Source organism: Conger conger, chromosome 8, assembly GCF_963514075.1.
Source record: "Conger conger chromosome 8, fConCon1.1, whole genome shotgun sequence".
NCBI lineage: Eukaryota > Metazoa > Chordata > Actinopteri > Anguilliformes > Congridae > Conger > Conger conger.
The window spans coordinates 21,593,477-21,621,087 of record NC_083767.1 but is presented as its reverse complement, the minus strand read 5'-3'; the positions used below and the strand labels follow the sequence as shown (position 1 = coordinate 21,621,087).

At 42.5% G+C, this 27,611-nt stretch overlaps 1 protein-coding gene across 2 annotated transcripts in view; it reads right to left on the bottom strand.

Moving 5' to 3' along the window:
- Positions 1-27,378, bottom strand: part of LOC133135315 (BTB/POZ domain-containing protein KCTD8-like) — a 59,596-nt gene extending 32,218 nt beyond the window's left edge. For both annotated transcript variants that reach the window (XM_061252224.1, XM_061252225.1), the window contains exon 1: positions 26,544-27,378. In XM_061252224.1, coding sequence (XP_061108208.1) covers positions 26,544-27,378 — 835 coding nt within the window. The remainder of the gene's footprint in view (positions 1-26,543) is intronic.
- Positions 27,379-27,611: the final 233 nt, after the last annotated feature.

Sequence of the window (27,611 nt, the reverse complement as noted above, 5' to 3'; positions counted from 1 at the left end):
TGCCAGTGACAAACTGAAGCACTCTATATGGAAGTGTCATCCACAACAGTGGACAAGGCTTTATCAGTGATTTAATTCACCAAGCTTGTGCCCTTAATTTCTCATCCAGGTGCTATCCTACCTGGTGCAGAAGATTAGACCAAAAAGCATTTGACTCTGTGGTCAGCATGCATTATCTGAATACCCACAGAGCGAGATGCGGATCGGAGGGGAATTGCTCTGACTTTATATCAAATTTGTTTGTTTGTTTGTTGGAAGTAAAGCAAAGAAGCAATAGAGCAGGTGAGTCATACCCCAGGGGTAAAATATAGTGCCAAGCCTGGAACCTGGTCTACTCAGCGGCTTTCGGTTTCAAGCCATAGCAACACACCTGGATCAAAGGGAATTTCAACCTCTGCTGAGGGGAAAGGGATTATGGGAAGGCAAGTCAGAGGTGATACCTATCTATAATTGAAATGTAGGACTACGGTATACAGGAGGCTTTGGTCATGAGAGGTATTTCAGGGAGGTGGTTTAAACACAAGGCCTGAAAGAAATTGCCAATGCAGCAGCAGTCCTGCATGGGGGTAGCAGCGGTTGTGGCAAGGTGAAGCCTTTTAAGGTTTCTTCACCAGTAAGAGAGAGACAAAAGCACTGCAGTGGACAGATTAGGCTCCAGTGTCAGCAGAGATTTAACTGTCCAGCATTTGCATGTTTTGGTTGGATGCTTAAAATGGCACCACACCCTCTTATACCCTCATCAACATGCCGCTGCTATGAGCCACATGTTTTGGCTCACAGTCAGTGGTAGTGGTGTCGAGAAATAGTTAGAGGTTTGCGGGTCCAAAATCAAGGAAGAACATTTCATTTTTACCTCTGAGGTATTCTACCTCCATTATTCCAGAATGGTTAAAATAAATAAAGCTAACATGATAACAGGCGCGGAGTCTGAGACGGAGCAGGGGCTGGGGCTAAAGCCTGAAGTGTTAGCTGATCACGGGTCAGAGAGATGGGTCCAACAGGAGACAACGAGAAACAGTGTGGACACAAGACAGGAAGGAAATACATATAAGGAGTGGAGGGTGGAGACACGTAATGGCGAAAAAGGGAAAACAAGGACCGGAGTGAAAGCACAGGGAAAGGAAAAAATGGCAAAAGAGGCACGGACGTGACAGGGATAGAAATACAATGGCTTCCTATGGGAGGGCATTTGTAAATGAGGAATTTCTGGGGGCATTGTATTACAATACTGAAAAAAGGGAGCATGTAATATGTAATGAACACCCAGAAGCCATTGTGCTGGAAAATATTGGCCCTTGGGCCATTTCTTTCATGAGCACTACAAATTCTCGATCATGTTGTAACCTTTATTTATACAGGGTAAGTTGACTGAGCAAACATTCTCTTTTGCAGCAATGCCCAACTGTGAACTGAGGGTGCAAAGCATTTCCAGTTTGCAATTGACTCCGGACCGGATCTGTGCCAGTACCGGCTGACTTCAGGCCAGAATTGGGGCAGATCTGACCCAGAGTGATTTTCTGCCTGGGTTTGGACACCCTGACTTTGGGAATTTGTCTGTCCCATTCCCCTCACCCCGCCTACAGTTCCTATAATAGCAAAAACTGCATCAAACGGAGGTACAAAGAATAGAAAAACCAATGCAGTAGATGTGTGACCTGCTATAATCTTACCATACGGCCACCATTTTTCCGCTTACACACCTTACACACCACATGCTTTTTGCTCATATTTATTGACAGCAGTTGTGAAAATGCCCTTAATCAGTCGCATATTTAGAATATCTGCAGTTTTTGGCAGAGAGAAATAAGCATAATGTGTTACAAAGGCATGTTCCCATATATGCCAAAAAGAACATTTAAATTATTAGACAAATCTATAATGTAGAGGCTTTCATTACAAGAAGATAACCTATCCAATCGAGGCTCAATATATACCATTAAAGGTTACTTTACAGAAAAGCATTCTTTCACCAACAGAGAATATCATCACTCAGTTAAAACTAATTTGACCCCTTTCACAATGTGTTATAATTGTGCTTTAGTTAAAATACAATTACTCTTTTATAGTAACGCAAATTAAATTTACTGACCCAATTAAACATTTATTTACCGTATTTTCCGGACGATAAGGCGCACCGAACTATAAGGCGCACCGTCAATGAATGGCCTATTTTAGAATTTTTTCCATATATAAGACGCACCGGACTATAAGGCGCACACATTATAAGGCGCTAAGTCAACAAAACAGTCAGATACCGTAACTCAGTCAGTCAAAATGTATTAATACAATACAAACCAGCAGTGCAAAAACTCAACGTTGTTCAAACGTTAATGTGCATACTATTCACTTGTTCTCCCAAACGTGGAGGTAAACTTTTCCCTAAATCAGTAAACTCGTAAAAGAAAGGCATTCACAACAACTCACAAGCAACTTACGTTGCTTTGCCTATAACACTTGTGACACTTACGCATATCGCGTAGTTAGTGCATTCACAAAAACTCACACGCAACTTACATTGCTTTGCTTTGCCTTACGTATAACACGTACTGTACTGGAAGCAGGTCAAAGTCAAATATAAAAACCTATTGCAAACAGGTATTGCAGTTCAGCTTATTCACCAAGGTGGAGACTACAAGTTAGTGTTACACCTCACATGACATTTGGGAACGCTATTAAAATATTTGATTAAGCCTATACGTAGCTAAATAATCTACCGCCATTGTGAAACCCTCTTGCAAGTTATGTGAAATTTACCTGTACTTTGCCTTTTGCATTTTATGCAGGCAATGAACTATTAAGTCTGCATAAACTGTGAACTTGCTTTGTGAAACCTTAAATCCTGACTTCATCCCAAAACTGCGACAAATTAATCTGGTTAACCGAGTTAGCCACATACATGAAACGGGGTTAGCAAACAACGGTACTGGTGTATAGGCGAGTGACAATGGGGTGCAGGCGTCCTAGGTTGCCTATGTCTGCTAGGACTCTAAACTGCTAAGTGTGCAGTGGTGCGAGTCAAGAGTATGCAGGTTCAAATTAATACAATTTATTCAACATTGTGCAGAGCAGAAATATAATTACGTGGAAAGGTGCAATATGAATAGCTATACGCGAATGGTGTGCAAGAGGTCGTATTATCGAGTCTCCTCGAACCATTCCATGTTTCCCTCTATATACCCAGGGTTTACACGAAAGCACCAAGAAGGACCGCCTCGAAAGTCATTGATGTTCATGTCCTGTGCTAGCGCTGCTGCCTTCATTCGAACAGTGACTGTAGAGACGCTTCTACTTGCTGCTCTCTGTTCAACAACCCACTGTTCGAGTTGGTCCTCCAACTGTGGCCATCTCGCTTTGTGCCCTCGCAAACTCTTTTTATTCTTTTTACTTGGCGCAGGTCTTCTTGCTTCCTCCATTTCCGTACCATTGATTCATTAATGTTGAATTCTCTCGCTGCTGCTCTATTCCCATGTTCTACTGCGTGACTGATAGCCTTGAGTTTGAACTCTGCGTCGTAAGCGTGTCTCTTCAAAGGTGCCATTTTGGGGTCTTTATTTACAAGTGGTGTATGGGTAAGCACAGTACCTACCGGTATTTGGCGACCCCACCTGACTACCGTAATGCTGCAAACGGTGCGCATTTGTAGTTTACCAGCCGTACTGAAACATTTTGACAGAGCGCCGTGTACAACCACTATGGATCAACCAATTAACAATTTGATCCATATATAAGGCGCACCGGACTATAAGGCGCACTGTCGGTTTTTGAGAAAATTAAAGGTTTTTAAGTGCGCCTTATAGTCCGGAAAATACGGTACACAGCATCTCATATTATGACAAGTTGACATGAAAATAAACTGACCAGAATGATAAATCATTTCAACATTTCCTATTGCACTTCTCTTGATTTAGCAGGTGCAACAAACATTATGGTCTATGTTGTTAAAGAGTGTATTATGAATTTGATTTATCATTCCACAAGACATTTTTGTGGTGGCACTAAACGACACAATATTTTGAGCTTGCGCCCATTTTCGTGGTGGGTATAAAGGCGTTCGCGTCAATACGGGTTGGGCTTGCACAATAGGAGGTGTGACAATAAAAACAGTCGGCGCTGTGCAAGTTTGGTATCGAATAATGAGTTTCCGTTTCAACCAAACCAGACCACCGCTCAAACGCGCTCTGTGCTACATAGTGGTTTTATTAATGCGCACGTGAACATGGGGGCATCTGAAATCACATGAGAATGCTATGTGAATATTGTACATTTCCCTCCATGTTGAGCCAAATTGTCCAATTAACGAATAATTGAAATGCAAGCTGTAATCAATTAAACACTCCCATTTAACAAACTATTTAAACACAGCACTTGTGTTTATTCAGTTCACCACATGAAAGACAAGAGACAAAAACAAGAGACAGAGATAAATCAAGACCACTCATTGCTTCTGTGCAGTTGAGACATGCCTGTTAAATAAATACACTCAGTGAGCACATTATTTGGTATTTATTAGACTTATTATATAGACTTCTACTGCTGTAGCCTATCCACTTAGAGTTATGATGCATTGTGTGTTCAGAGATGCTCTTCTGCATACCACTGTTGTAATATGTGGTTATTTGCGTTACTGTCACCTTCCTGTCAGCTTTGACCAGTCTGGCCATTCTCCTCTGACGTCTCTCATTAACAAGGCGTTTCTGTATGCAGAACTGCTGCCCAGTTGATTTTTTTTTACTTTTTTGCACCATTCTTTGCAAACTCTAGGAACAAGTGTGCATCCAACAATTCCACGGTCAAAGTCACTGCTGCCACACAATTGGCTGATTAGATTATTACACAAACTTAGTCATGCAATTATGTAAACATTTTCAGAATAAAGTGCTTGGTGAGTGTACACCGATCAGCCACAACATTAAAACCACTGACAGGTGAAGTGAATAACATTGATCATCTCATTACAATGGCACCTGCCGAGGGGTGGGATATATCAGGCAGCAGTTTAAAGCAGTTTGAAGTTTATGTGTTGGAAGCATGGGAAAAATGGGCTAGATGAGTCAGAGCATCTCCAATATACGGCAGGCCTTGTGGGGTGTTCCCAGTATGCAGTGGTTAGCACCTACCCAAAGTGGTCCAAGGAAGGACCCAAGACTCATTGATGCAAGTGGGGAGCGAAGGCTAGCGCATCTGGTCCGATCCTGCAGAAGAGCTACTGTAGCATGTTAAAGTTAATGCTGGTTATAATAAAAAGATGCCAGAACACACAGTGCATAGCAGCTTGATGCTCTGGGTGAAGTTCTGTTGGGAATCCTTAGGTCCTGGAATTCATGTGAATGTTACTTTGACACGTACAACCTACCTAAACATTGCTGCAGACCAAGTACACCCCTTCATGGCAACGATATTCCCTGATGGCAGTGGCCTCTTTCAGAAGGATAATGCTCCCTGCTACACTGCAAACATTATTCAGGAATGTTTTGAGGAACATAACCAAGAGTTCAAGATGTTGACTTTGTTATGCAAGGTGCAGAGAACCCAGACGCACACCACAGGATAATCCAAAAATCGAAGTTTTAATGTTCAGGGGTCAAAAGCCAAGAGATCCAGTACAAAGCCAAGAACGAAAAGCAAAAGAATAGTCGAAAAAACAAGCGAGAGGTCAAAATCCAGGAAATCACAGGGCGAAGGTACAAAAGGGCAAAAACAAACTCGTAGTCAAAAAAATACAAAACAACACCTCGAAAAACCAGAAGATCAGATGAGCAAACAAAACAAGAGGGCAAGGCAGGTACAGAAGTCAAGGCAAAGGGGGTGTCTAGCATGAATCTCAATAATAAGGCTTACACACAATCGGCACTTACTAAGATCAACGTTCTGACAAAGAAGCATACTGAGACTGAGGTTTAAATACAAGAGGGAAGGTGACAATCTAGGCGGGGCAGAGGAAAAGGTGGGCTAAACAAATAGACAACAGGTGGGGAAACATAATAGGGTAATAACATAATAACGGGAGGGAGACGAAAACGCGGACTGGATGCACGAAACAAAACATGTAAAACATACGGCTCCGGATTAGGGAGTAGACATTTGCATAGTTTGAAGACGTAGTGATAGTTAGAGACAGGTGCGAACACTTTGCTGAAACTAAACGAGTAATCAGGGATAGCATAGGGAGGCGGAGTTACAGAACAGTGCAGTTTAGTTGTCATTATAGTGTTCTGTTGTGTACTTGTTTGTTTGTTAGCTATTACAAGTGGTGTTTATTTAGATTCAGTGAAACTGGGTTAGGTGTTTGTTTCTCTCAGGTAAGCTAGGCTATTAAGTTAGGCTATTGTTTTACTGGCTGGCAGGCCACAGCTTTTGTTGTAGGAGGAGCCAATACTTTGCACCCTGCTCAGGCTATTAGTACTGACACTCCTGAACTCACTTCAGTGTGCATTATTGTTCTGCAGTGGGTTGGTTGCATTTTCTCCTGGATTAGTTAAGTATTATTTGTTTGCTTGCTGATTCTAAATTCAGTTTAGTTGTCATTATAGTGTTCTGTTGTGTACTTGTTTGTTAGCTATTACAAGTGGTGTTTATTTAGATTCAGTGAAACTGGGTTAGGTGTTTGTTTCTCTCAGGTAAGCTAGGCTATTAAGTTAGGCTATTGTTTTACTGGCTGGCAGGCCACAGCTTTTGTTGTAGGAGGAGCCAATACTTTGCACCCTGCTCAGGCTATTAGTACGGGCACACCTGAACTCACTTCAGTGTGCATTATTGTTCTGCAGTGGGTTGGTTGCATTTTCTGTATTCGGCGTCAGTGTTATTTAAGCAGTTGTGTAGCGCACCAGTGGCAGCTGTGTGCGGCAGCCTCGGCTACTTGCCTCGGCGTACGAAGTCGCAGGTGTACAAAGTCAGGGGTGTCTATCTACGGGTGTCCATCCAGGCTGTCCGAGAGCCTGATGTTTGATTTTGTTTTTGCTGCCTGCCCTCATTCCACTGTGTAGTATTCCCCTTGTCCTCCCTAGTTCCCTCCATGTGTTTCCTTCCCATCCCTGTCCTCTCTCCTCTCCCCAGGTCCCAGTCAGGTAGGAGGTTCGCCTCCCGCCAACATGGGCAGAATATCTCTAACCTCATCTTCCCTCCCAGATCCCCTGGTATTGATCTCTGTGTGGCTGGTGGCCTCTGGAACTGCCAGTCCGCCGTCCAGAAAGCAGACTTCATATCTGCCTATGCCTCCCACCTCAACCTTGACTTTCTTGCTTTAACTGAAACGTGGCTCTCACCAGAGAACACGGCCACCCCGGCTGCCCTTTCCTCTGCCTTCTCTTTTTCCCACACACCCAGATCATCTGGCAGAGGAGGTGGCACAGGTCTCCTAATCTCATCCTCATGGAGATCTAGTGTCTTCTCCTCATCCCTCTCCTTCTCCTCTTTTGAATTTCATGCGGTTTCTATTACTCTGCCGTGCAAACTGTTTGTTATTGTTGTTTATCGCCCCCCGGGTCCTCTGGGAAACTTTTTGGATGAGATGGACATCCTCCTCAACTCCTCACCTGTCAATGACACCCCCCTGATCCTCCTGGGTGACTTCAACCTCAATTCAGAGTCCACCCAGTCTACCTTTCTCTCCCTCCTCTCTTCTTTTGACCTTACCCTCACTCTTTCCCCTCCCACCCACAAAGCAGGCAACCTTCTTGACCTCATCTTCACAAGGAGCTGCACAACAACCAACCTCTCTGTAACACCACTCCATATATCTGACCACTCCTTCATCTCTTTCTCTCTTCCACTCTCCTCTTACACCCATCCATCTCTCCCACCATCCACTGTCACCTGTCGACGGAACCTATGCCACCTGTCTTCCTCCACCCTCTCATCTACAATCCTCTCCTCCCTACCATCTGCGGAGTTTTTCTCTCAACTGTCTCCCGATGATGCGGCTACAACTCTCATGTCCTCCCTCTCATCTTCCTTTGACTCTCTGTGTCCCCTCACCACCAAACTAGCTCGGGCCTCCCCCCCCAGTCCTTGGCTTTCTGATGCTCTACGAGCTGTCCGAACCGAACTGCGGGCGGCGGAGAGAAAATGGAAAAGGTCCTGTCTCCCCAGTGATATGGCTTCCTTCCATGCCCTCCTATCATCTTTCCATTCCTCTGTCTCTCTAGCTAAATCTTCCTTCTTTCACTCGAAAATTAACGCGGCCGCCTCTAATCCCCGCAAACTGTTTTCAACTTTCTCCTCTCTTCTGGCCCCCCCTCCCCCCCCACCCCCCTCATCACTCACACCTGATGACTTCGTCTCCTTCTTTGAAAAGAAGGTCGATGCTATTCGCAATTCCTTCTCCCAACCCTCCACCCCTGCTGACCCTCCTACCCTCCCCAACTCCCTAACCTCCTTTTCTCCCCTCTCTGACGCCGACATACTAAAACTCCTTACTTCCCACCGCCCATCCACCTGTCCTCTTGACCCAATCCCCTCTCCCCTCCTACAATCTATATCTGAGGACATTCTCCCTTTTCTCTCCTCTCTAATCAACACCTCCCTCTCTTCCGGCACCATGCCCTCTTCCCTGAAGAGGGCCAGAGTCACTCCCCTCCTCAAAAAACCTACTCTTGACCCCTCTGCCCTGAACAACTACCGGCCTGTCTCTCTTCTTCCCTTTCTCGCTAAAACCCTGGAACGGGCGGTCTGCTCCCAACTGTCCACTTCTCTTCTCCACAACAATCTACATGACCCCAACCAGTCTGGCTTCAAGAGTGGCCACTCCACTGAAACCGCCCTGCTCGCGGTCACTGAGGCACTCCACTCTGCTAAAGCAAAATCCCTCTCCTCTGTCCTCATCTTCCTAGACCTATCAGCCGCCTTCGATACAGTCAACCATGAGATTCTGCTCTCATCGCTGTCTGGGAAGGGTGTCACAGGTTCTGCACTCGCTTGGTTTTCCTCCTACCTCTCTGGTCACTCCTACCAGGTGACTTGGAGGGGCGCAGTCTCTGACCCTCAACCCCTACGAACTGGAGTCCCGCAGGGCTCGGTTCTTGGGCCTCTCCTCTTCTCGCTATACACCATGTCTCTTGGTTCTGTTATCTCTTCCCACGGCTTTTCTTATCACTCCTACGCTGATGACACCCAACTCTTCATTTCCTTCCCTTTCCTCCCCCGGGACGTTAAGCCTGACGCCCTGTCCCGTCAATTCAACACCTGTTCCGAGCGTGAGGTTCCCGAGAACATCCTTCCTGCCTCCTGCACCATTGCGTCTCTCACATGGAAGATCGAGTCGGTGATCCAGAGGGCCCTACGGGAGGAACCCGATCCTAGGTCCAACCCCGGATTACGCCTATACATCCCCTCAGCCGCTCGGACACAGGTGCTGCAATCGGCCCATTCATCCCTCCTTTCCTGCCATCCCGGCTTTACCCGCACCTTGGCGGTACTTAAGCGAAAATTCAGGTGGAGTTCCATGATCCCTGACACCAGACGCTTCATCAAGGCTTGTACCACATGCGCCAGAAGCAAGGCATCTCACCAGGCCCCTGCTGGACTGCTTCAACTATTGCCGGTGCCCAGCCGACCCTGGAGCCACATTGGAGTGGATTTCGTGACCGGACTTCTCCTTTCCGAGGGTAACACCACCATCCTGACGGTGGTGGATCGATTCAGCAAAGCGGCACACTTCATCCCCCTGGCTGGATTGCCCACCGCTCAAGAGACCGCGGAGGTTCTGGTGAGAGAAGTATTCCACATCCACGGACTCCCCTCGGACATCGTTTCAGACCGCGGCCCCAATTCATCTCCCAAGTTTGTAAGGCATTCTGCATGGCCCTCGGGGCCACAGCTAGCCTCTCTTCGGGCTACCACCCTCAGTCCAATGGCCAAACGGAGAGGGCCAATCAGGACCTGGGGGCCGCTCTACGCTGCGAATCGGCCAAGAATCCAGCCGGCTGGAGCAAGATGCTTACCTGGGTGGAATACGCACACAACACCTTACCCTGCGCCGCCACCGGGAAATCTCCGTTTGAGGTCTCCTTGGGCTACCAACCTCCACTGTTCCCTGACCAGGAAGCCGAGATCGCTGTTCCCTCCCTCGCCATCCACATGAAACGGTGCGCCAAGGTTTGGAGGGATGCCAAGGCCGCGCTGTTAAGCACGGCAGACTGTAATCGGCGTTTTGCTGATCGCCACCGCACTCCAGCTCCGGCCTACAAACCAGGTGACTCCGTCTGGCTGTCCACTAAGGACATTCCCCTCCAAGCCACCTCTCACAAACTGCAACCCCGCTTTATTGGTCCCTTTAAGATCCACAGCATCATCAACCCGTCCTCTGTTTAACTGTCACTCCCTGCTTCACTTAGGATTCACCCCACTTTCCATGTTTCTTGTATTAAGCCTGTATCCTCTCACCCCATATGTCCCCCGGATCCCCCACAACCTCCCCCCCGCATTAAATTTCAAATTTATTAATGGATAACCCCTTGAGATGAGCCATCTCGTTTTCGAGGGGGTCCAACACAGAACATACAGTACAATACAATACAATAGTACAGTACAACAAACACAGTCACGTACACCATACATACACAGAGGCTCTCATTTACCGATCCAGCCCGCACATCGTTCCCATAAACCCGCAATACCCACACAAAATAAGAAGGAGGTAGGTACAACAGAATGTGTTGATGACAATGACAGTAGTAGTAATAATAATAATAATAATAATGGTAATAATGATGATAATAATAATAGTAACAAAATAACCAACAAGCAAATACAGTGATGCAATGGTAAAGGAGCAGGAAGACAGTAGCATTAGAAGCAGCAACATGACGTTTTAAGAAAGGGTAATAATGAGTTCTTAAATATACTTAGTGAGATAATTGTTCTGATGTTGACGGGTAGATTGTTCCAGTCGAAGGGAGCTTTGAATTTGAAGGCGCGTCTGCCAATTTCTTACTTGGTTTTGGGAACAGATAAGAAAGGTTGCTGTATATGTCTAAGAGAGTATGAGGATATGTGTGGTACTAGATAATGCTTTAGGTAAGAGGGATAGTTAAAGTGGATGCATTTGAAAGTGCATTGGAGCCAATGGTAATGTCTTCGAGCATTGAGGGGTAACCAGTTCAGAGTTTCATACATAGAGCAATGATGAGTTTGATAGGGACACCTTAGAATAAATCGACAGAGACTATTGTAAATAACATTGAGGGGTTGAAGATGTGTTTCGAAGGTGTTCTGATAAACAATGTCAGCATAATCCAATATTGGCAATAACAACTGTGTAACGATTCTTTTTCTCAACTGAAAAGTAAAGCAATTTATGGAGCGATACAGTATGCCCAAATTTCGACTTAGTTTGTTAGTGATAGTCTCAATATGTTGTTTAAAAGAAAGCACTGGGTCGATCCAAAGTCCAAGGTATTTATAAGAAGTCACATGTTCAAGAGGTGATCCATCATTAAAAGAAATAGTCAGGTCTGAGGCATCACTCAGACCGTGTCTGGTACCAAGCAACATACTACATGGCTTCCTTTTGTTGAGCAGTAGTTTGTTGAGTGAGAACCACTTCTGAACAGAGGCAAACTCACGTTGCAAGGATCTCTCAATTGCAGATCTGTTAGTGCTAGATGTGTAAATTGCAGTGTCGTTGGCATATAGTTGTACTTGACAGTCAGAGCAGATTTTAGGAAGGTCATTAATAAAAATGGAGAAAAGGAGTGGACCTAATGATGAGCCTTGTGGTACTCCCTTCTCGACAGCAGTCTGGGAGACACCAATGGAATACAGTTTATCAAGAAGTAAATAGTGATCAACAATGTCGAATGTCTTGGTTAAGTCAAGAAAAATTACACCAGTGGGTTTGCCATTCTCAGAAGCAGTAAACACGTCGTTTGTAAATTTTAAGAGAGCTGTTGTTGTTGAGATGTTAGGCCTGAAACCAGACTGGCATGGGGACAAGTAACATAGCGTGATAATTGATTGAAGATTAGTTTCTCAAAGATTTTGGCTATAGAATTTATGATAGAAATAGGACGGTAGTTATTAATGTCATGGGGGTCACCTCCCTTATGAAGTGGAGTAACTATGGCACATTTCCAGGTGGAAGGGAGGGCACAGGTTGACAATGAGAGGTTAAATAAGTCACAGAGTGGATACATCAAGATATGAGCCGCTAACTTGATAAATTTATTCTCAATGCCATCTGGTCCAGTTCCACAGTCATCTTTTAGTGCATTGATTGCACATTGGACTTCGACAGGTAGAATCTTTCGAAAGGAAAATGAACTTGTACACATAGAGCTACTAGAAGAATCTCATGCCATGGGTGAATCAAATACACAAGAGCTACCTATAGAGGAAAAATGCTGATTAAAAACATTTTAGAACCGTTTAGGGTTATGCATATCATCAGATAGTTGTTTTTTGTAGAAGTCTGATTTAGCATTGCGTGTTTTTGTTGTACATATGTTCTTTAGAGATCTATATTTGTCCCAGTCAGCAGGATCCTTGGTTTCTCTGGAGATCCTCCAAGCTTTATCCCGTTGTTTAAAGAGACTAATCAGGTCAGAGCTGATCCAGGGTAAGTGTTTACCCTTGACCCTGATTTCCCTCCAGGGGGCATGTTCATCAATGACTCTAGCGAGTTCAGAATGTAAATAATTCCAGGCATCTTCAACATAAGGTATAAGTGAAAACCTGTCCCAGTTTATTGAAATCAAATCATGTGTGAAATTATCGAAGTGAATGTTTTTGCATTGCCTAACTCTAATGCATTTTGGAGGAAGACTGAGATATTTAATCTTCCATACACAGAAGATAGCTGAGTGATCACTAAAGCAGTCTGACAAAACACCAGAGTTTTTAATTCTGTCAGGATGCGTAACAAGGATCCAGTCTAATAAAGACTTAGATCTGGTGTGGACTCTGGTAGGCTCATTGATCAACTGGGTCAGGTTTACACTTTTAAACAGGGTTTTATCATTTGATGAAGAGCGCTCAAGCCAGTTGCTGTTGAAGTCGCCCATGATAATCGTTTCACCTGGATGTTCAAGTGAGGTGAGGGTAGATAATATACATTTAGTTGAGTCGGGATGGACAGGTGGAGGTCTATAGATGCTACCAATGGTGAGATGTTCATTTTCATGGAGTTTTAACTTAACAAAAAGACATTCAAAAAATGACGGGATTACTTTAGGAATGGTAAGTTCAGATACAAAGTGCAGGGAAACATATATAGCCACACCTCCTCCTCTTGTACCCCTGTCTGTTCTGAATAACATATAATTATCAAGTTTGATCTCATTGTCACATATCTTGCTGTGCAACCATGTTTCTGAAAAAGTAAGTACATCAGGTTTGTGCTGAGCAACCCAGACTCGAATTAAGTCAATTTTTGGGAGAAGGCTCCTTATATTCAAGTGCATAATTTTTAGACCTTTAGCTGTATCAATTATCAATCAAGGGGGTTGAGTGATAGCGGATGGGGGAAGGGAAGGGTCTGAGAGAGGAAGGCAGGAGAGCCATAGCACGCACCACATACACACACACACACACGGCAAAAAAGGACAGAACAAATCAAGTGGCAACATAAAAACAAACAGCTCAGTCTGCATAGCTCATGAACAAGAAAATAAATTAAGGGTCCAAGACCTTTGAGAGATAATATAGGCCAAAGGAAATAGATAAATTATTAATTAAATAAGATAATAATAATAATAATAATAATAATTAATAGAACATGGCCTGTGCATCTATCATCCAGAACATTCCAGGATAAACTTCGGACAACTATTGACAACCACCCTGCATTCACTGTTAAAAAACTCTTGAACATTCGTAAGAGGGGTCGTGGGGTGCAATACTTGGTTGACTGGGAGGGCTATGGTCCTGAGGAGCGTTCCTGGGTCGCTCCCAGTCTCATTCTGGACAATTCGCTCATCAGAGACTTCCATCGTGACCACCCTGACAAATTCAAGGGACCGGCAGGAGTCGGTCGTTAAGGGGGGGGTCCTGTCACGTTTCAGGTCTGTCTCGCCATGTTTTATGTTTATTCATTTTGTCTTAGTCTTGTATGGTCTTATCATGTATTATGTTAGTCTAGGTTCGTCATGTTGTTTAGTTTATTTCTTGTTACGATTTATTTTCTCGTCATGTCTAGTTATGTTTCGTCACGATTATATTACCTTGTTATGTTGAGTGGTTATCGTCTTAGTTTCGTTTTGTGTTATGTTTTGATTTATGTTTATTTTTACGGAGACTGGTTACTGTTTAAACATACACTTTTACATGTCTTTCCGCAAACCTTGCGTTCCGCCTTTTCTCTCTCTCTCTTTCTGTCATTCACTCCCTAATTGTTTCCATTTGTCTATTTACTAAAGCTACTAACGCTAGATCAGGATTGGGTAGAAACTAACAAACTAATCATGTGTTCATGTTACCTTACGTTTCTCGTGCATGTCATTTACTAATTTACTAATGCTAGGGCAGGATAGGTTTATTCCTAACGATTACTAATTACCTTGTTTAACTTGTCATCCATCGCACCTGTTTTCCATTTCCTTGCTACGCTCTAACTAATTGTCTACACCTGCATTTATATCCCAGTCGCGCTACTGTTCACTGCGAAATTGTCTGCCTCTTGTCCGTCAAAGCAACTCTTGAGCATTATTTACTATTGATTACACGTTACGATCCAAGCCTGTTACCGACCATTGTTTATTGATTTCTGTTTTGTTGACCCTCGCTTGTTTTTGACCACGTCCTTGCCTACCGTTTTGTACCTTTGCCTCGCTGATTGTTTTATGGTTTCGACTTACGCTTCGCCCACGACTACGCCTCTGCCTGCCGTCCGCCTGTTCTTCTGCCCCGCTGACAGCTCTCCTGCTACCGGATCTCCCTGCACGTCTACCGACTACGAGTTTGCCTCTTCCCTCAGCACCGTGCTTTTTGTTTGTTTACTGTTTGTTCGGCTGGATCTATGTGTATGGACTTTGCTTGTTTTGACTACGCTCCTGGGATTCGTCCCGAATAAAGCCCTGACGGGACTTTATTTTACCATTGTTTCTGAGTCGTGCATTTTGGGTCCAACCCCCCACGCACCCGTCTCAGTCACCTTACAATAAAATCAATCAATTTACCATGACATGCCTACTCACAATAAAAACACAAGAAATGTATGTTACAATAGCTGTTTGGTACTGCTACTTAGCTAGAAATAATTTAAAAACAATTGTTGAGTGACACAGAAACCCAACAACAAAACATTTGGCTATTTTATCTACTCACTTATTTCAAGTTTGACAATTGCTTTTTAAAGGCGCATTCCAGCTCTCTTCAAGAGTGAACATGTACTCTTTTCTCTTCTTTATCTTGTGTGTTTCAGTATTCCAGTGGGTGGGGTGTGGGGAACTCTGCGCCACTTTGTGTTTCTACCGCCTCGCTAAGAAACACACATTACTTTTTGGGAAATTCGGTATGGCTACTCCCATGAGGCAGCCCAGATGGCACAAAAGATTCGACAAAGTTTTTACATAAAAATGAATAATTATAAAACACAAGCCTAAAAACTTTATAAAGCATTTAATACTAAAAACACCAATATGCAGTTATATGATGAATATGCCTTCTCAATGATGAGAATTACCGCATTTTCCTTATCAGTGCTATTACAAAATGTTGCACAGTAGTTTGGAGATCCAGTGGAATACACAATATGCTGAGTATGAAAACACTCCATAAATTTGCTAATTGACCCACCCCAAACATATATACACACAAACATGTATTTATCCATGTACATAGGCACACAACATGCTGTATTGTTTAAAATTTAAATTTAAAAAAGGTCCAATTTTTATTTTTAAAAATTCCTTTTATCATTTTCCTTTTTGAATTGAAGAATTAACGGTGGACAGACAGCGGGGTCCATGTATCATTTGTCTATGCAACGTGTTATTTGGGAGAATGAAGCATTTTTGGTGACCTGTAACTTCAGATTAAAATAACATGAACTAGTTGGTGTGATATGTAGCATAGGGTAGTAGTAATACATTTTAGCTATTATTATTATTATTCAAGATATATTCTAGTTTCATATCATTTATAAACACTTGGCTATGTGGAAGCTCAGCCAGAAACTCATTCCAGCTACCTGAAGTGACCAGCAGAGGTCACCCGCTGTACCCACTGCTATAACGGAGGGTGCGAGGCACAGTGAATTTCGTAAATAAATGAATTACTATATTTAGGGCTAGGCCTATTCAGTAGGCCTACACCAATTATTATTCAATACTTTTGTAACATTCAAAGTAATCATTTCTCATTCTTGAAGAAAGTAATTGAGTTATTTTAACATGATGTTATTCTGAAATACTTTTTTTAATTGCTATAAAGCAATGCTGATCAATGTTCTTCAAGAAACTACTTCCACAGACAATAACACATGCAAATAAATGCCACATTTAATAATTAATAATCGACATTGTCAAAAACATTTACACTTTTCACTCGATTAAGACTCTAATTAATTATTACACGTTACAACTCAAATTTTTTAAAATCTGTCTACCTGTACCTGTTTCCGGTGCAAAAAACGTATTAGTGTGATTTTGAAGCAACAAACTATTGTTATCCAAAGGTTTTATTTATTATAAACCGTTTTTTGTCCGCCTACTCCTCCCACAGTTTCTGACACCAAACCAACTGGAAAATGTTAGGATTGTTCCCAAATGGTGTGCTTGTTCATAGCATATTCCCATTAATTTCCAAGATATTTAAGGATACATATATTATACATCAAATGCACATCTCGAGTTTAATTTGGTTCCAAACTACATTAGTCCAATAGTGCCTCTGTTAGATAATGTCTGAAGGACACACAAAAATCACCAGTCTCATGGTTTTGCCATTCTGGCACCAATATACATTAAAAATCACATGGAACATACAATTATACATTGCCAGAGCAAAAATGACAGAGCGACTTGTCACGGCTATTTCTAGCTCACCTAATGTTAGCTGTTGAGATACAACTGTAAAAAGCTTCACTTAGTGAGCACTTTATTAGGTGCTGGCAGACAGGGTGGGTTGAGTATCTCAGAAACTCCTGATCTCCTGGTATTTTCATGCACACTAGGCTCTAGAGTTTGCAAGGAATGGTGCAAAAACAAAAAATAGCCAGTGTGCAGCAGTTCTGCAGACAGAAACGCCTTGTTTAATCAGAGGAGAATGGCTGGACTGGTCAAAGCTGACAGGAAGGTGACAGTAATCCAAATTACCACACATTTAATGATGGGAATGTTCGCTCGTTTCGTTGAGCCTGATCTTCTGGCTCTGTTCGTTCAAAAGATTTGTTTGTTTGGCTCACTCATTAGTTCACTTGTACTGCCGGAAAGTATGCGCATGAGTTTCATATGTAACTCAGTTCATTGTCCATTCGGCACACTTGTTCGTTCACTTGTACTTCTGGAAAGTACGCGCATGAGTCTCACAATGTCACTCAGTTTATCGTTTTGAACGTTATTGGTAAACCGCCGACTGCACCTTCTGAATATCACCCAGCCTCGCTGCGGAATTGAGTTAACATTCCCCTTTTAATATTAATTTATTATAAGGTGTAAACCACAACCAAGTGTAATTGGTTAAATAACCATAATCATTAGCCCTCTTTTAGACCGCATTCGTTGACACCACTTGCTGGTCCCCGGAATGCCTGCTGATTGCATTACGTCTTTCAGTTCAACACCAGCTCATGCTCGTTCGTTAATTCATTCAATGGCTTGTTTGTTTACTCGTTCAATGGCTCATTTGGCTCACTTGTTCAATGGCTCAACGTTCACAAACTAGTTCACCGGCTCAATGGCTCTTTCGTTTGTTCACTCATTTCGGTCACTTTTCGTTTACTGGCTCAGAATGGCTCCTTGGCTCGCTGATGTAGGTACGTAAGGTCATACATTTCGCAGTTGTTTGATTGGCATTTCGGTAAGCCTATCAGCCTTCACATAATGCTGGCCTGATAAGTAGCCATTGGACAATGTGTAAGTCACTAAAATCACTGTCTTTTGCTAAGGAGGTGAAGGAAGAACGTGGAGAGAGCTGTCACAACAAATTCCAAATTCTATCTCATGAGTTAGCGTCAAGTCGATGGCGTGGTTGCCAAGATGTTGGTTGCTATGATGCGATCTATAAGATACATTCCCCTGATGCGTACGGTAGCGTCAACTGGCTGGCGTGTCTTTATGTGAACAGCATACGCTTAGTCATTACTGTCAATAAGCATTTATTTAGTCCGGTGTATGTAAGTTAGCGAAACATACAAATTTCCCTACAGTTTAAGATAGCGATAGAGATAGCTAGTGCTCATCTCTCGGTGGACTAATATCAGTACCGCTAGCTAGTTAGTGAAACGGACAGCAAACCATTCGGCAATAAATATATGTAGAGAAGTAGAGAAGTAGAAGCATGACATAGGTAGATATATTTAAGTTAGCTCCCTAGCTAGCAAAATAAGAAACATCTAGCTAGCGAGACAGCCAGACGGATAGATCGCTTGCTAACTAGGAAGATAAGCCAGATTTTTTCATTCCTAGCTAGCTAGGGATCTTTCTATCTAGCTAGCTAGATGTAGCCTATATCGTGGTTCAATGTATATAAATAATCAGGATATTACATATGAAGCACTACATATTCACAAAAGCATCGCTAGCAAGCCGATGCAGAGCCTATTACACACAGCAGTAAACAAATATGATTGACGTCATTGCAGAGACGGAACCGGAAACGTGACCCTGGAGGGGATAAGTTTTGTAAGGGGGATAGAATTTGTTGTGACAGAGCCAAACAAACAAATCTTTCATGGAGAAGTCTCGGCTCGGTTCGTTCATTGGAAAGATTAGTTCGAAAAAAGATCTGTTCGTTCGCGAACTGGCCATCACTACACACATTACGACATTGTTCCCAGTAAGGTGTTTCTATGTGGTTCAGGCAGTAAGAGCAGAGTCGTCTGGCAGTCGGAGGGTTTGCCGGTTTGATCCCCCCCTGACGAGCTGGTCGGTGCCTTGCATGGCAGCCAATCACCGTCGGTGTGTGAGTGTGTGTATGAATGGGTGAATGAGAAGCATCAATTGTATAGCGCTTTGGATAAAGGCGCTATATAAATGCCAACCATTTACCATTTACAAGTGGTATGCAGAAGAGCATCTCTGAGCAAACAATGCATCATAACGCTAAGTGGATAGTGGTTAAGTCTAATAAATAAGTCTAATAAATACCTAATAAAGTGCTCAATGAGTGTATGTCCAAGTGGGAAAGCTATCTGCACACAAGCACAGATAAGCATGGCTTATGGCATGTGACGCTTCCTAGATTTATAAAAAGGATGAAGTTAACTAATCATTTGTAGTTCCAGATGTCTCTTTATCTTGCACTTTCTTATGTCTATTCTTACCTATTGTTCAGGCTTCTTGCTTAAGCCTGCTGTAAAAAATAAACAATAAAAGTTTGTTGTCTCCTCTAGTTTCTTTGTTGCCAAAATGAACTACCTAATGTTTGAAAATGAGTCCACAAATATGAAATCATTTGAACTGTGACTGCTTGATAAGCTTTGAGTCCTCACAACAAACATTTATCTACAGGTTTAATAAAACATTAGGCTACAATGAAAGGGTCACTGTTGCCAAAATCAACCGACATAATGTTCGAAAATTAGTCTACAAACATCACAAATTCACGATATAGCCTCATTTTATTGACAGGTTTAATAAATACATTGGGCCTCATTTATCAAACGTGCATTGTTTTGCTATTTAAATACCTTGGTATGTACTGGTGTTCATGATTACGTCTTAACAGATTCTCCAGGACCTGTAGAAGTTTTCATATTTAACAATAAATAAAGACCATCCATATTTAAGTTTGGTCCCATCTAATCCTACATCAGTTTCAACCTTCTTCCCTCCATTGGAATTACTTGGTACTGCATGTGGTGAAATCCCTTGCATTTTTAAATATAAAAAAATAATTTTTATAAATAAAAATCTTTTTTTTTTTTTCTAAAGGTAAAAATTCTACAGGTCCCGGAGCACCTGTTAAGATATACGTTGTCATGAACAACAGTAGTACCAAGATATTTAAATATCAAACAATGCACTATTAAGTGTTTATAAACAAGTCTATACAGTTTAAAGCATTTTTAATCGTGAAAAAACTGGTTTAAGCAGGTGGTTTTAATGTTGCGCCTGATCGGTGTATGTTTTTGCCTTCTTGTACTTCCATTAACAGAACTTTTTTTTTGTACTCATGGATTTATATTCACTTCACGAAGATATAAAAAGGAATGTAATATGTGTGAAAGTTGTCACGTGGGCATGTCAAGTTTGTGACTTCTCATGGATAGTATGGATAAAACAGTGCTTCATAATAATAATAATAATAATAATAATAATAATAATATATTTATATTAAATATTTTAACAATTTCAAAGTGATTTACTTAATAAAGGAAGACCTTTATTAACCTCCACCAATTCCACTGTTCCAAGACCACTCTGGGGAAATATTAGCTGGCAGCTGAATAAATGAATGTATAAATAAAGAACTGAATAATATGTGCCATGCCTTTGTCCCAAGTACCCACAGGGTATGTTCCAAGCATCATTGTGTGGTAGGAATAAGCTGCAGGCATTTCAGACTGGTCATGCGGTCTTGTCTGTTCCATGGTTAGCTGATCCTAACTCGTCTGATGCCCTTTTCTTTTTCCTTCTTGGTCCACCATCGCAATTTATCTCGGATGTGACCTGCTTGACTTTGACCACACGGATCTTCTACTTGGATCGTATCATTATTCAAATTTTTCAAATTCCCCTGTGGAAAAGATACAAAATCCTTTTTTTTATCTAATGTTGAATAAATAAATTTGTGGTTTATTGGTCTTCTTCTCTTTCATTTTCTGAAGACACTTCTTGTACACTGGCCATTGTTTTTCCCTTGTGCTGCTTAAACAGAGTTTTCACCATGTGCAAAGCCTCTGTTTCTGGAATGAAATTAAGAACTGTCTTGATCTTCTTTTTCCACTTTTTGATGCCATTGCTAAAAAGGTAAAGCTGCAAAGTTCCAAAGCATCTCAGAACCATTTCTGTGTAGATTCTTTGACCGTGGGGTGATTGCTGATGCCAGACAGGGTGGTTTGAATATATCAGAAACTGCTGACCTCCTGGGATTTTCAGACACAGCAGTGTCTAGAGTTTGCAGAGAATGCTGCGAAAAACAAAGATCCAGTGAGCAGCAGTTCTGTGGGCAAAAAAGCTTTGATAATGAAGGTCGTTAGAGGAGAAGGGCCAGACTGGTCATAGCTGAGAGGAAGGTGATAGTAATGCAAATAACCACACATTACACATAACAGTGATATGCAGAAGAGCACACAATGCATCAAACCACTTAAGGCTTACAGCAGCAGAAGACCAATAAGTCAAAAGAATAAGTCTAATATATACCTAATACCGTGCTCACAGTGTTTGTCCAAGCATTTATACAAATTCAGTTATACACTCAAATGCTCTGAAGATGTCTGTATTCAGTTTTAACGGACAACTTAGTCTCATAAAAAAAGAGCTAGTAACCTGGGAATGCTGTAACCTGTGGCTTTTCCATTCTGGCATTGCCATTTGATTTGTTGTTCTTAGCACTGACTCATAATAAAATAAATTTTTTTCGCCATAAAAACAATTTGGCACGCTCAGCCATAAAATATGCTGCCGAAGAGATGTTTCAGCAAGTCACCCTTGTTTGAGGCGAGTTGTGCCCTGAGATCTGAGAAGATACATCCTCCATGTCCTGAAGATCATATTATGTGGGGTGAGAGCGAGACATTTCCTAACGAGTCCCACTAGGCAGTATGCCTCATGCAACAACCAGCTCACAGTTGCTGTACGCACCCAATCCATCCTGTTCCATGCCCCCCTGCCATCAAAACATTGTCAATGTGCATGCATTTTTCTGCCACTATGTAACATTCATGTGTGTGTGTGTGTTCGCGCATGTGTGCATATGAGTCAATGTATGTGAGTGGATTCAAAGAAGTGTTCAATGAGAAGTGTTCAAAGTATGTGTGGGTCCCCCCTTCATGACACGTAGATGTTCTGATGCCCTTGACAGCTCATATTGCTTTATGACTTGGTTAGTCTCTCCTATGGGTCCTGACTTTGGATGATATTCCATTTAGATGAGCAACCAGACACATAAGATGAGCGGTACTAAAATTGAAATGAGCTGGAAGCGAACTGGGCTCTGTTAGGCTACAGATTCTCGAAACAAATTTAAACTTAAAGGTACAATAGGTAATTTCAGACTTCTAACAGTCAAGAGAGGAATTGCAGCAACAAAGAGGCTCAAACCACAACACTGTTTATCCAACCCTCTGAATGTGCTGACGTTCAAATGCCATTGGCTGTGGCAGTTAGAACCAATTTTCAACCAAGTCAAGTCAAGTCAAGTTTATTTGTATAGCACATTTCATACACAAGGCAATTCAAAGTGCTTTACATAAACAAAAATGATGACAGAGGAAAATAGCATAGGGGGAGAAAAAGAGCATAGAGAACAGAATCATAAAATAGACATATAAAATAGACATAAGATGAGCTAAAAAAAAAAGACAATAAAAAATATAAAAAAAGTGTAAAAGTAGTGCATTTTTGCGTCAGAGTGCAGTAGTTTAGCAGCAGTTAAAGGCAGAGGTAAACATAAAGGTCTTTAGTCTATTTTTAAAGATAAGTAGAGTTGGGGCAGATCTAAGATCTTCCGAGAGTTTATTCCAGTTATGTGTGGCATAGTGGCAGAATGCAGCTTTCCCATGTTTTGTTTTGATCCTAGGAACAGCTAGTAGACCGGTCCCTGATGACCTAAGGGCTCTAGAGGGTTCATAGTGTAGAAGCAATTCAGAGATGTATTTTGGGCCTAAACCGTTAAGTGATTTATAGACCAGTAACAGTATTTTAAAGTCTATTCTATGACACACTGGTAGCCAATGCAAGGACCTGGGAACTGGTGTAATATGTTCAGCTTTCTTAGTCCTTGTTAGAACTCTAGCAGCAGCGTTCTGAATGAGCTGTAGTTGTCTCAGTGCTTTTTTGGGAAGGCCTGAGAAAAGACTATTCCAGTAGTCTAACCTGCTAGAAATGAATTGAATTAGTTTCTCTAGGTCTTGTTTGGACATATAGCCTCTAATTCTTGCAATATTTTTAAGATGATAAAATGCAGATTTTCTTATAGACTTGATGTGGGAGTTAAAATTGAGATCAGAGTCAATAATAACGCCAAAATTTTTTACTTGATTTTTTGGCTTAAGAGATAAGGAGTCAAGGTGTACAGTAACTTTAAGCCTTTCTTCTTTGGCACCGAAGACAATTATCTCTGTTTTATCTTTGTTTAGTTGGAGGAAATTCTGGCACATCCAGTCATTTATTTGGTCAATGCACTGACACAGTGAGTCTATAGGAGCATAGTCACCTGATGAGAGAGTTATGTATAGTTGGGTGTCATCTGCATAATTATGGTAAGCTATTTTGTTTTTTGCATAATTAGGCCTAGTGGGAGCATATAAAGGTTGAATAAAACAGGTCCTAAAATAGATCCTTGGGGTACCCCACATGTCATACTAGTTTGGTCAGATGTGTAGTTGCCAATGGAAACAAAGTAGTTCCTGTCTTCCAGATAGGACCTGAACCACTCTAAGACCGTGCCCGATAGCCCAACCCAGTTTTCCAGTCTGTCCAGTAGTATTAAGTGGTCAACAGTATCAAAGGCAGCGCTAAGATCCAGTAACACTAGAATTGAAGTTTTGCCTGAGTCAGTGTTCATACTAATGTCATTTATAACCTTAGTGAGCGCCGTTTCGGTGCTGTGATGGGGTCGAAAACCTGACTGGAGTTTATCTAGGAGATCGTTTGAGGTTAAGAAGTTGTTAAGTTGTTGGTAGACAGCTTTTTCAATTACTTTGCTTATAAAGGGAAGATTTGATATTGGTCTGTAGTTGCTAATTACAGAAGTGTCAAGGCTACGCTTTTTTAGTAGGGGTTTAATAACTGCAGTTTTCAAGGACTTTGAAAAAATGCCGGTTAGGAGGGAGCTATTTGCAGTAAGTCGGTCGCCAAGCAGCTGTAAACACTTTTAAGAAAGCTTGTTGGCAGGGTGTCAAGGCAACACGATGATGACTTAAGGCCTTGTACAGTTTCCTCAAGAGTTTTGTGGTCAATGGCACTAAACTGGGTCATGCTTATTGAGCTACTTTTCTGCAGGTGCAGTGGTGTTACATCTTTTTTTAATGTGGAACCACTAATACTTTGTCTGATGTTTTTAATTTTATCTCTAAAGAAGACAGCAAACTCATTGCATTTGACAGCGGAAAGAAATTCAGGAGCTGTTTGTGGAGGGGGGTTAATCAGCCTATCAACAGTGGCGAATAGAGTGCGAGCATCATTAATGTTTTTGTTAATAATGTCAGAGAAGAAGGATTGTCTGGAACTTTTCAATTCTAGATTATAGGAGTGAAGACTTTCTTTGTAGATGTCATAGAAAATGTGAAGTTTAGTTTTTCGCCATTTACGCTCAGCTTTTCTACACTCTTTTTTCTTGGCTTTACGGAAGCAGCATTCCTCCACGGTGCTTTTTTCTTACCAGAGATTGATTTCAACCTAACAGGTGCAACAATATCAATAACATTCAAGATTTTTGAATTTAAATTGTCTAGGAGATCATTAACAGAGGCTGAGGAGAAGGTAGGTGTCAGGGAAATAGTCTCCATAAACTGGTACTCTCATTAATGTGTCGCTTTTTAACGGTTTGCGATCTAATAAGAGTGTCAGGGGTGATCTTCATTTCAAGAAAGATGCAGAGATGGTCAGACAGAGCGACATCAATAGCCGATACAAACGATGACTTAAAACCCCTTGTGATAAATAAATCCACTGTATGGCCCCGGTTGTGGGTGGGCCCTGAGACGTGCTGTGAGAGACCAAAAGTGTCAAGTAAGTTATTCAGTTCTTTGGCAATGTTATCATTGGGGTTGTCTATGTGAATGTTGAAATCTCCTGCAATAGATATACAGTCATGTTCCATGGAGATTATGGACAGTAGTTCAGCAAATTCATCAAAGAAGCTATTAGAGTACTTTGGTGGTCTGTATATAATCAGGAGTAAAACAATAGGAAAACATTTCAGAACAGCAGCAAGATATTCGAACAAGGAGAAGTCTCCAAATGATACATGCTTACATTGAAACACGTCTGAAAAGATAACAGCTACTCCCCCCCCTTTCTTATCAACTCTGGGGGCATCAATGAAGCTAAAATTTGGCGGAGCTGACTCAGTCAGAACAGTCACTCTGTTATTCAGATCAAGCCAGGTTTCAGTGAGGAACATGATATCCAATTTATGGCTAGTAATCAGGTCACTGATTAGGAGAGATTTATTTGACAGTGATCTCACATTGAGCAGTGCAGCTTTTATAATTTTAGTGTCAGGATTTTGTGACGCCTGCTTTTCAGGCTGTCCCTGGGGAATAGATATTAGGCTTGATTTAAAAACAGAACGTGCTGAAAAGTGAGTGTTTCGCCTAGAGGTAATCAGCGCAGGAATAACGGAGTAGACACTTAGAACAGCTTCACAGCCAGAAGGGAAAGGATTGTCCCGATTTGATTGTCAGTCACGTGGGGCATAATCATTGGCACAGTGCACAGCATGTAGAATGTTTGCAGCAAGCACACGTGAGCCCAGCTTGTTTGGATGGATTCCGTCCGCCGTAAAAAAGGAGAACCAATGAGCTTGAATTATTGTACAGCCATATAATGTACAATAATGCCGGCCCGTCAACTGAATATTTTGAAACCCAAATTTAAGGACTATAAACACAGTGAGCCTTTTTCAATGATTGGAAGGGATTTACAAAGATCTTGTAACAATGTTTTAACACAAAGCTCTTACCTATTGTACCTTTAATCTGCCAGAATATATTTCAAATTGAAATTGAAGCACTGGAATTTAAACATTAATGTGTGCTGAAGAAAATCCCAGGAAACAGTTTGTTTGAGCTTGGAACTAATTAAGCAACAGTCACCTGTCTTCAAGATACAGTCTACTCCATTTTATAAATACAGTACTCAATTTTGTTGATAAATCCCCACAAACCTTTTGAATCATTAACTGAGCAGTCTGTCTATGACTGAACTGTATAGGGGAGAGAGAAGCAAAGATGAGGAGAGACGGTGGGAGAGACGAGAGAGGATGAGTAATTTGATGGAATTGTTGAAACTCTCATTCATTTTACCTTCAGAGTAAAATTAAGCAATACCTTTGAAGAAGATAAGGATGGGATGGGGGTAATAAGGATGAAGCGAGGGAAGGTTGCAAGTGGAGAGGATAAGAGACAGAGAATTAGAAAGATTTTGTTTAATTAGCCATTTTGCATTCAATACCTTTTTATTTAGAAAGATTGGGGGAAAAAGAGGGGGGCAAGAGAGAAGTGGGAAGAATGAACAGGCACACAAAAAGTATGAGAGTGAGGACTTTTGTGTACTTACTAAAGAAGATGTACTCAGTATAGCTACTCCAGATCTTGTCGTCCCTGTACTGGTTGACGAAAGTGGCCGTGCCAGTAGAGTTGCAAGCCACCATGTGGAACCCAGCTTCTGAGAGCCTGTCGAAGGCTTGCTCCAGGTGAGTGAACTTCAAGTAGAAACGGGACGTGTACTTCTCCGGGGGCCGGTCAGAGTCCCGGCTCTCGTTGAGCATGTCTCTGAAGACCTCCTTGGCGAGAGCAATCCAGCCACACACCATGATGCGTGCCACCCGCTGAAACTTGGCGTCCGCCTGGTTGTCACTGACCAGGGTGTAGGAGCCCCGGTAGCCCACGGTGATAAATCCCGACCTCTTGTTAGCCGTGGTGGCCCCAGCGTTAGAGTTGCAGTTGGTGTTGGCACGGGCCAAGTCACTGCTCTGCGAGCCATCCTCGATGTCACTCTGGCAGCCCTCGTCGTTGAGCGAGCCCTGCTTGGCCACACGGGGGGCCAGCTGCCTCAGCAGCTCCCCCAGCTGGAAGTGCTCTGCCTCACGCTGGAGCCGCTCCTTCTCGGGGAAGTGCTCGGGCAGGACCAGCTGCCGGTCACGCAGGAAGTCCAGCACGTATCGGAAGAGGAAGCCATCTCGGTCGATGAAGATGCGGCCCCTGCTGTCTCGAGGGAGCTCTCGCGACGGGCAGCGGGCGAACATGGTGTGCAGGGTGGTGTCGGGGATGCTGACCAGTGTAGAGAGTTGTGTCATGTACACCTGGCCCCCTACATTGAGCTCCACCACCTCGGGGAAAAGGCTACGGCTGGACACCTCACTTATGGGCAGGATGCTCTCCTTCAGAGCCATGGCACCTACCCCCCCACTCTCCCCACGCCACCCACTACCCTAACACTTTACCCACCCACTGCAATCCAGAGAGGAACAAATCCTAGCCCAAAAGGATTTCTAGGAAAGATGCATCCAGTGCAGTGCTGGCAGAGAAGAGCTGAAGTTTGCCTTGGGAAAGAGCTCTGTATCCATCCACATGGAAATTAGGAAAGAGAGAGAGAGGAAGGGAGAGAGAGGAGAGCAGTAAACAG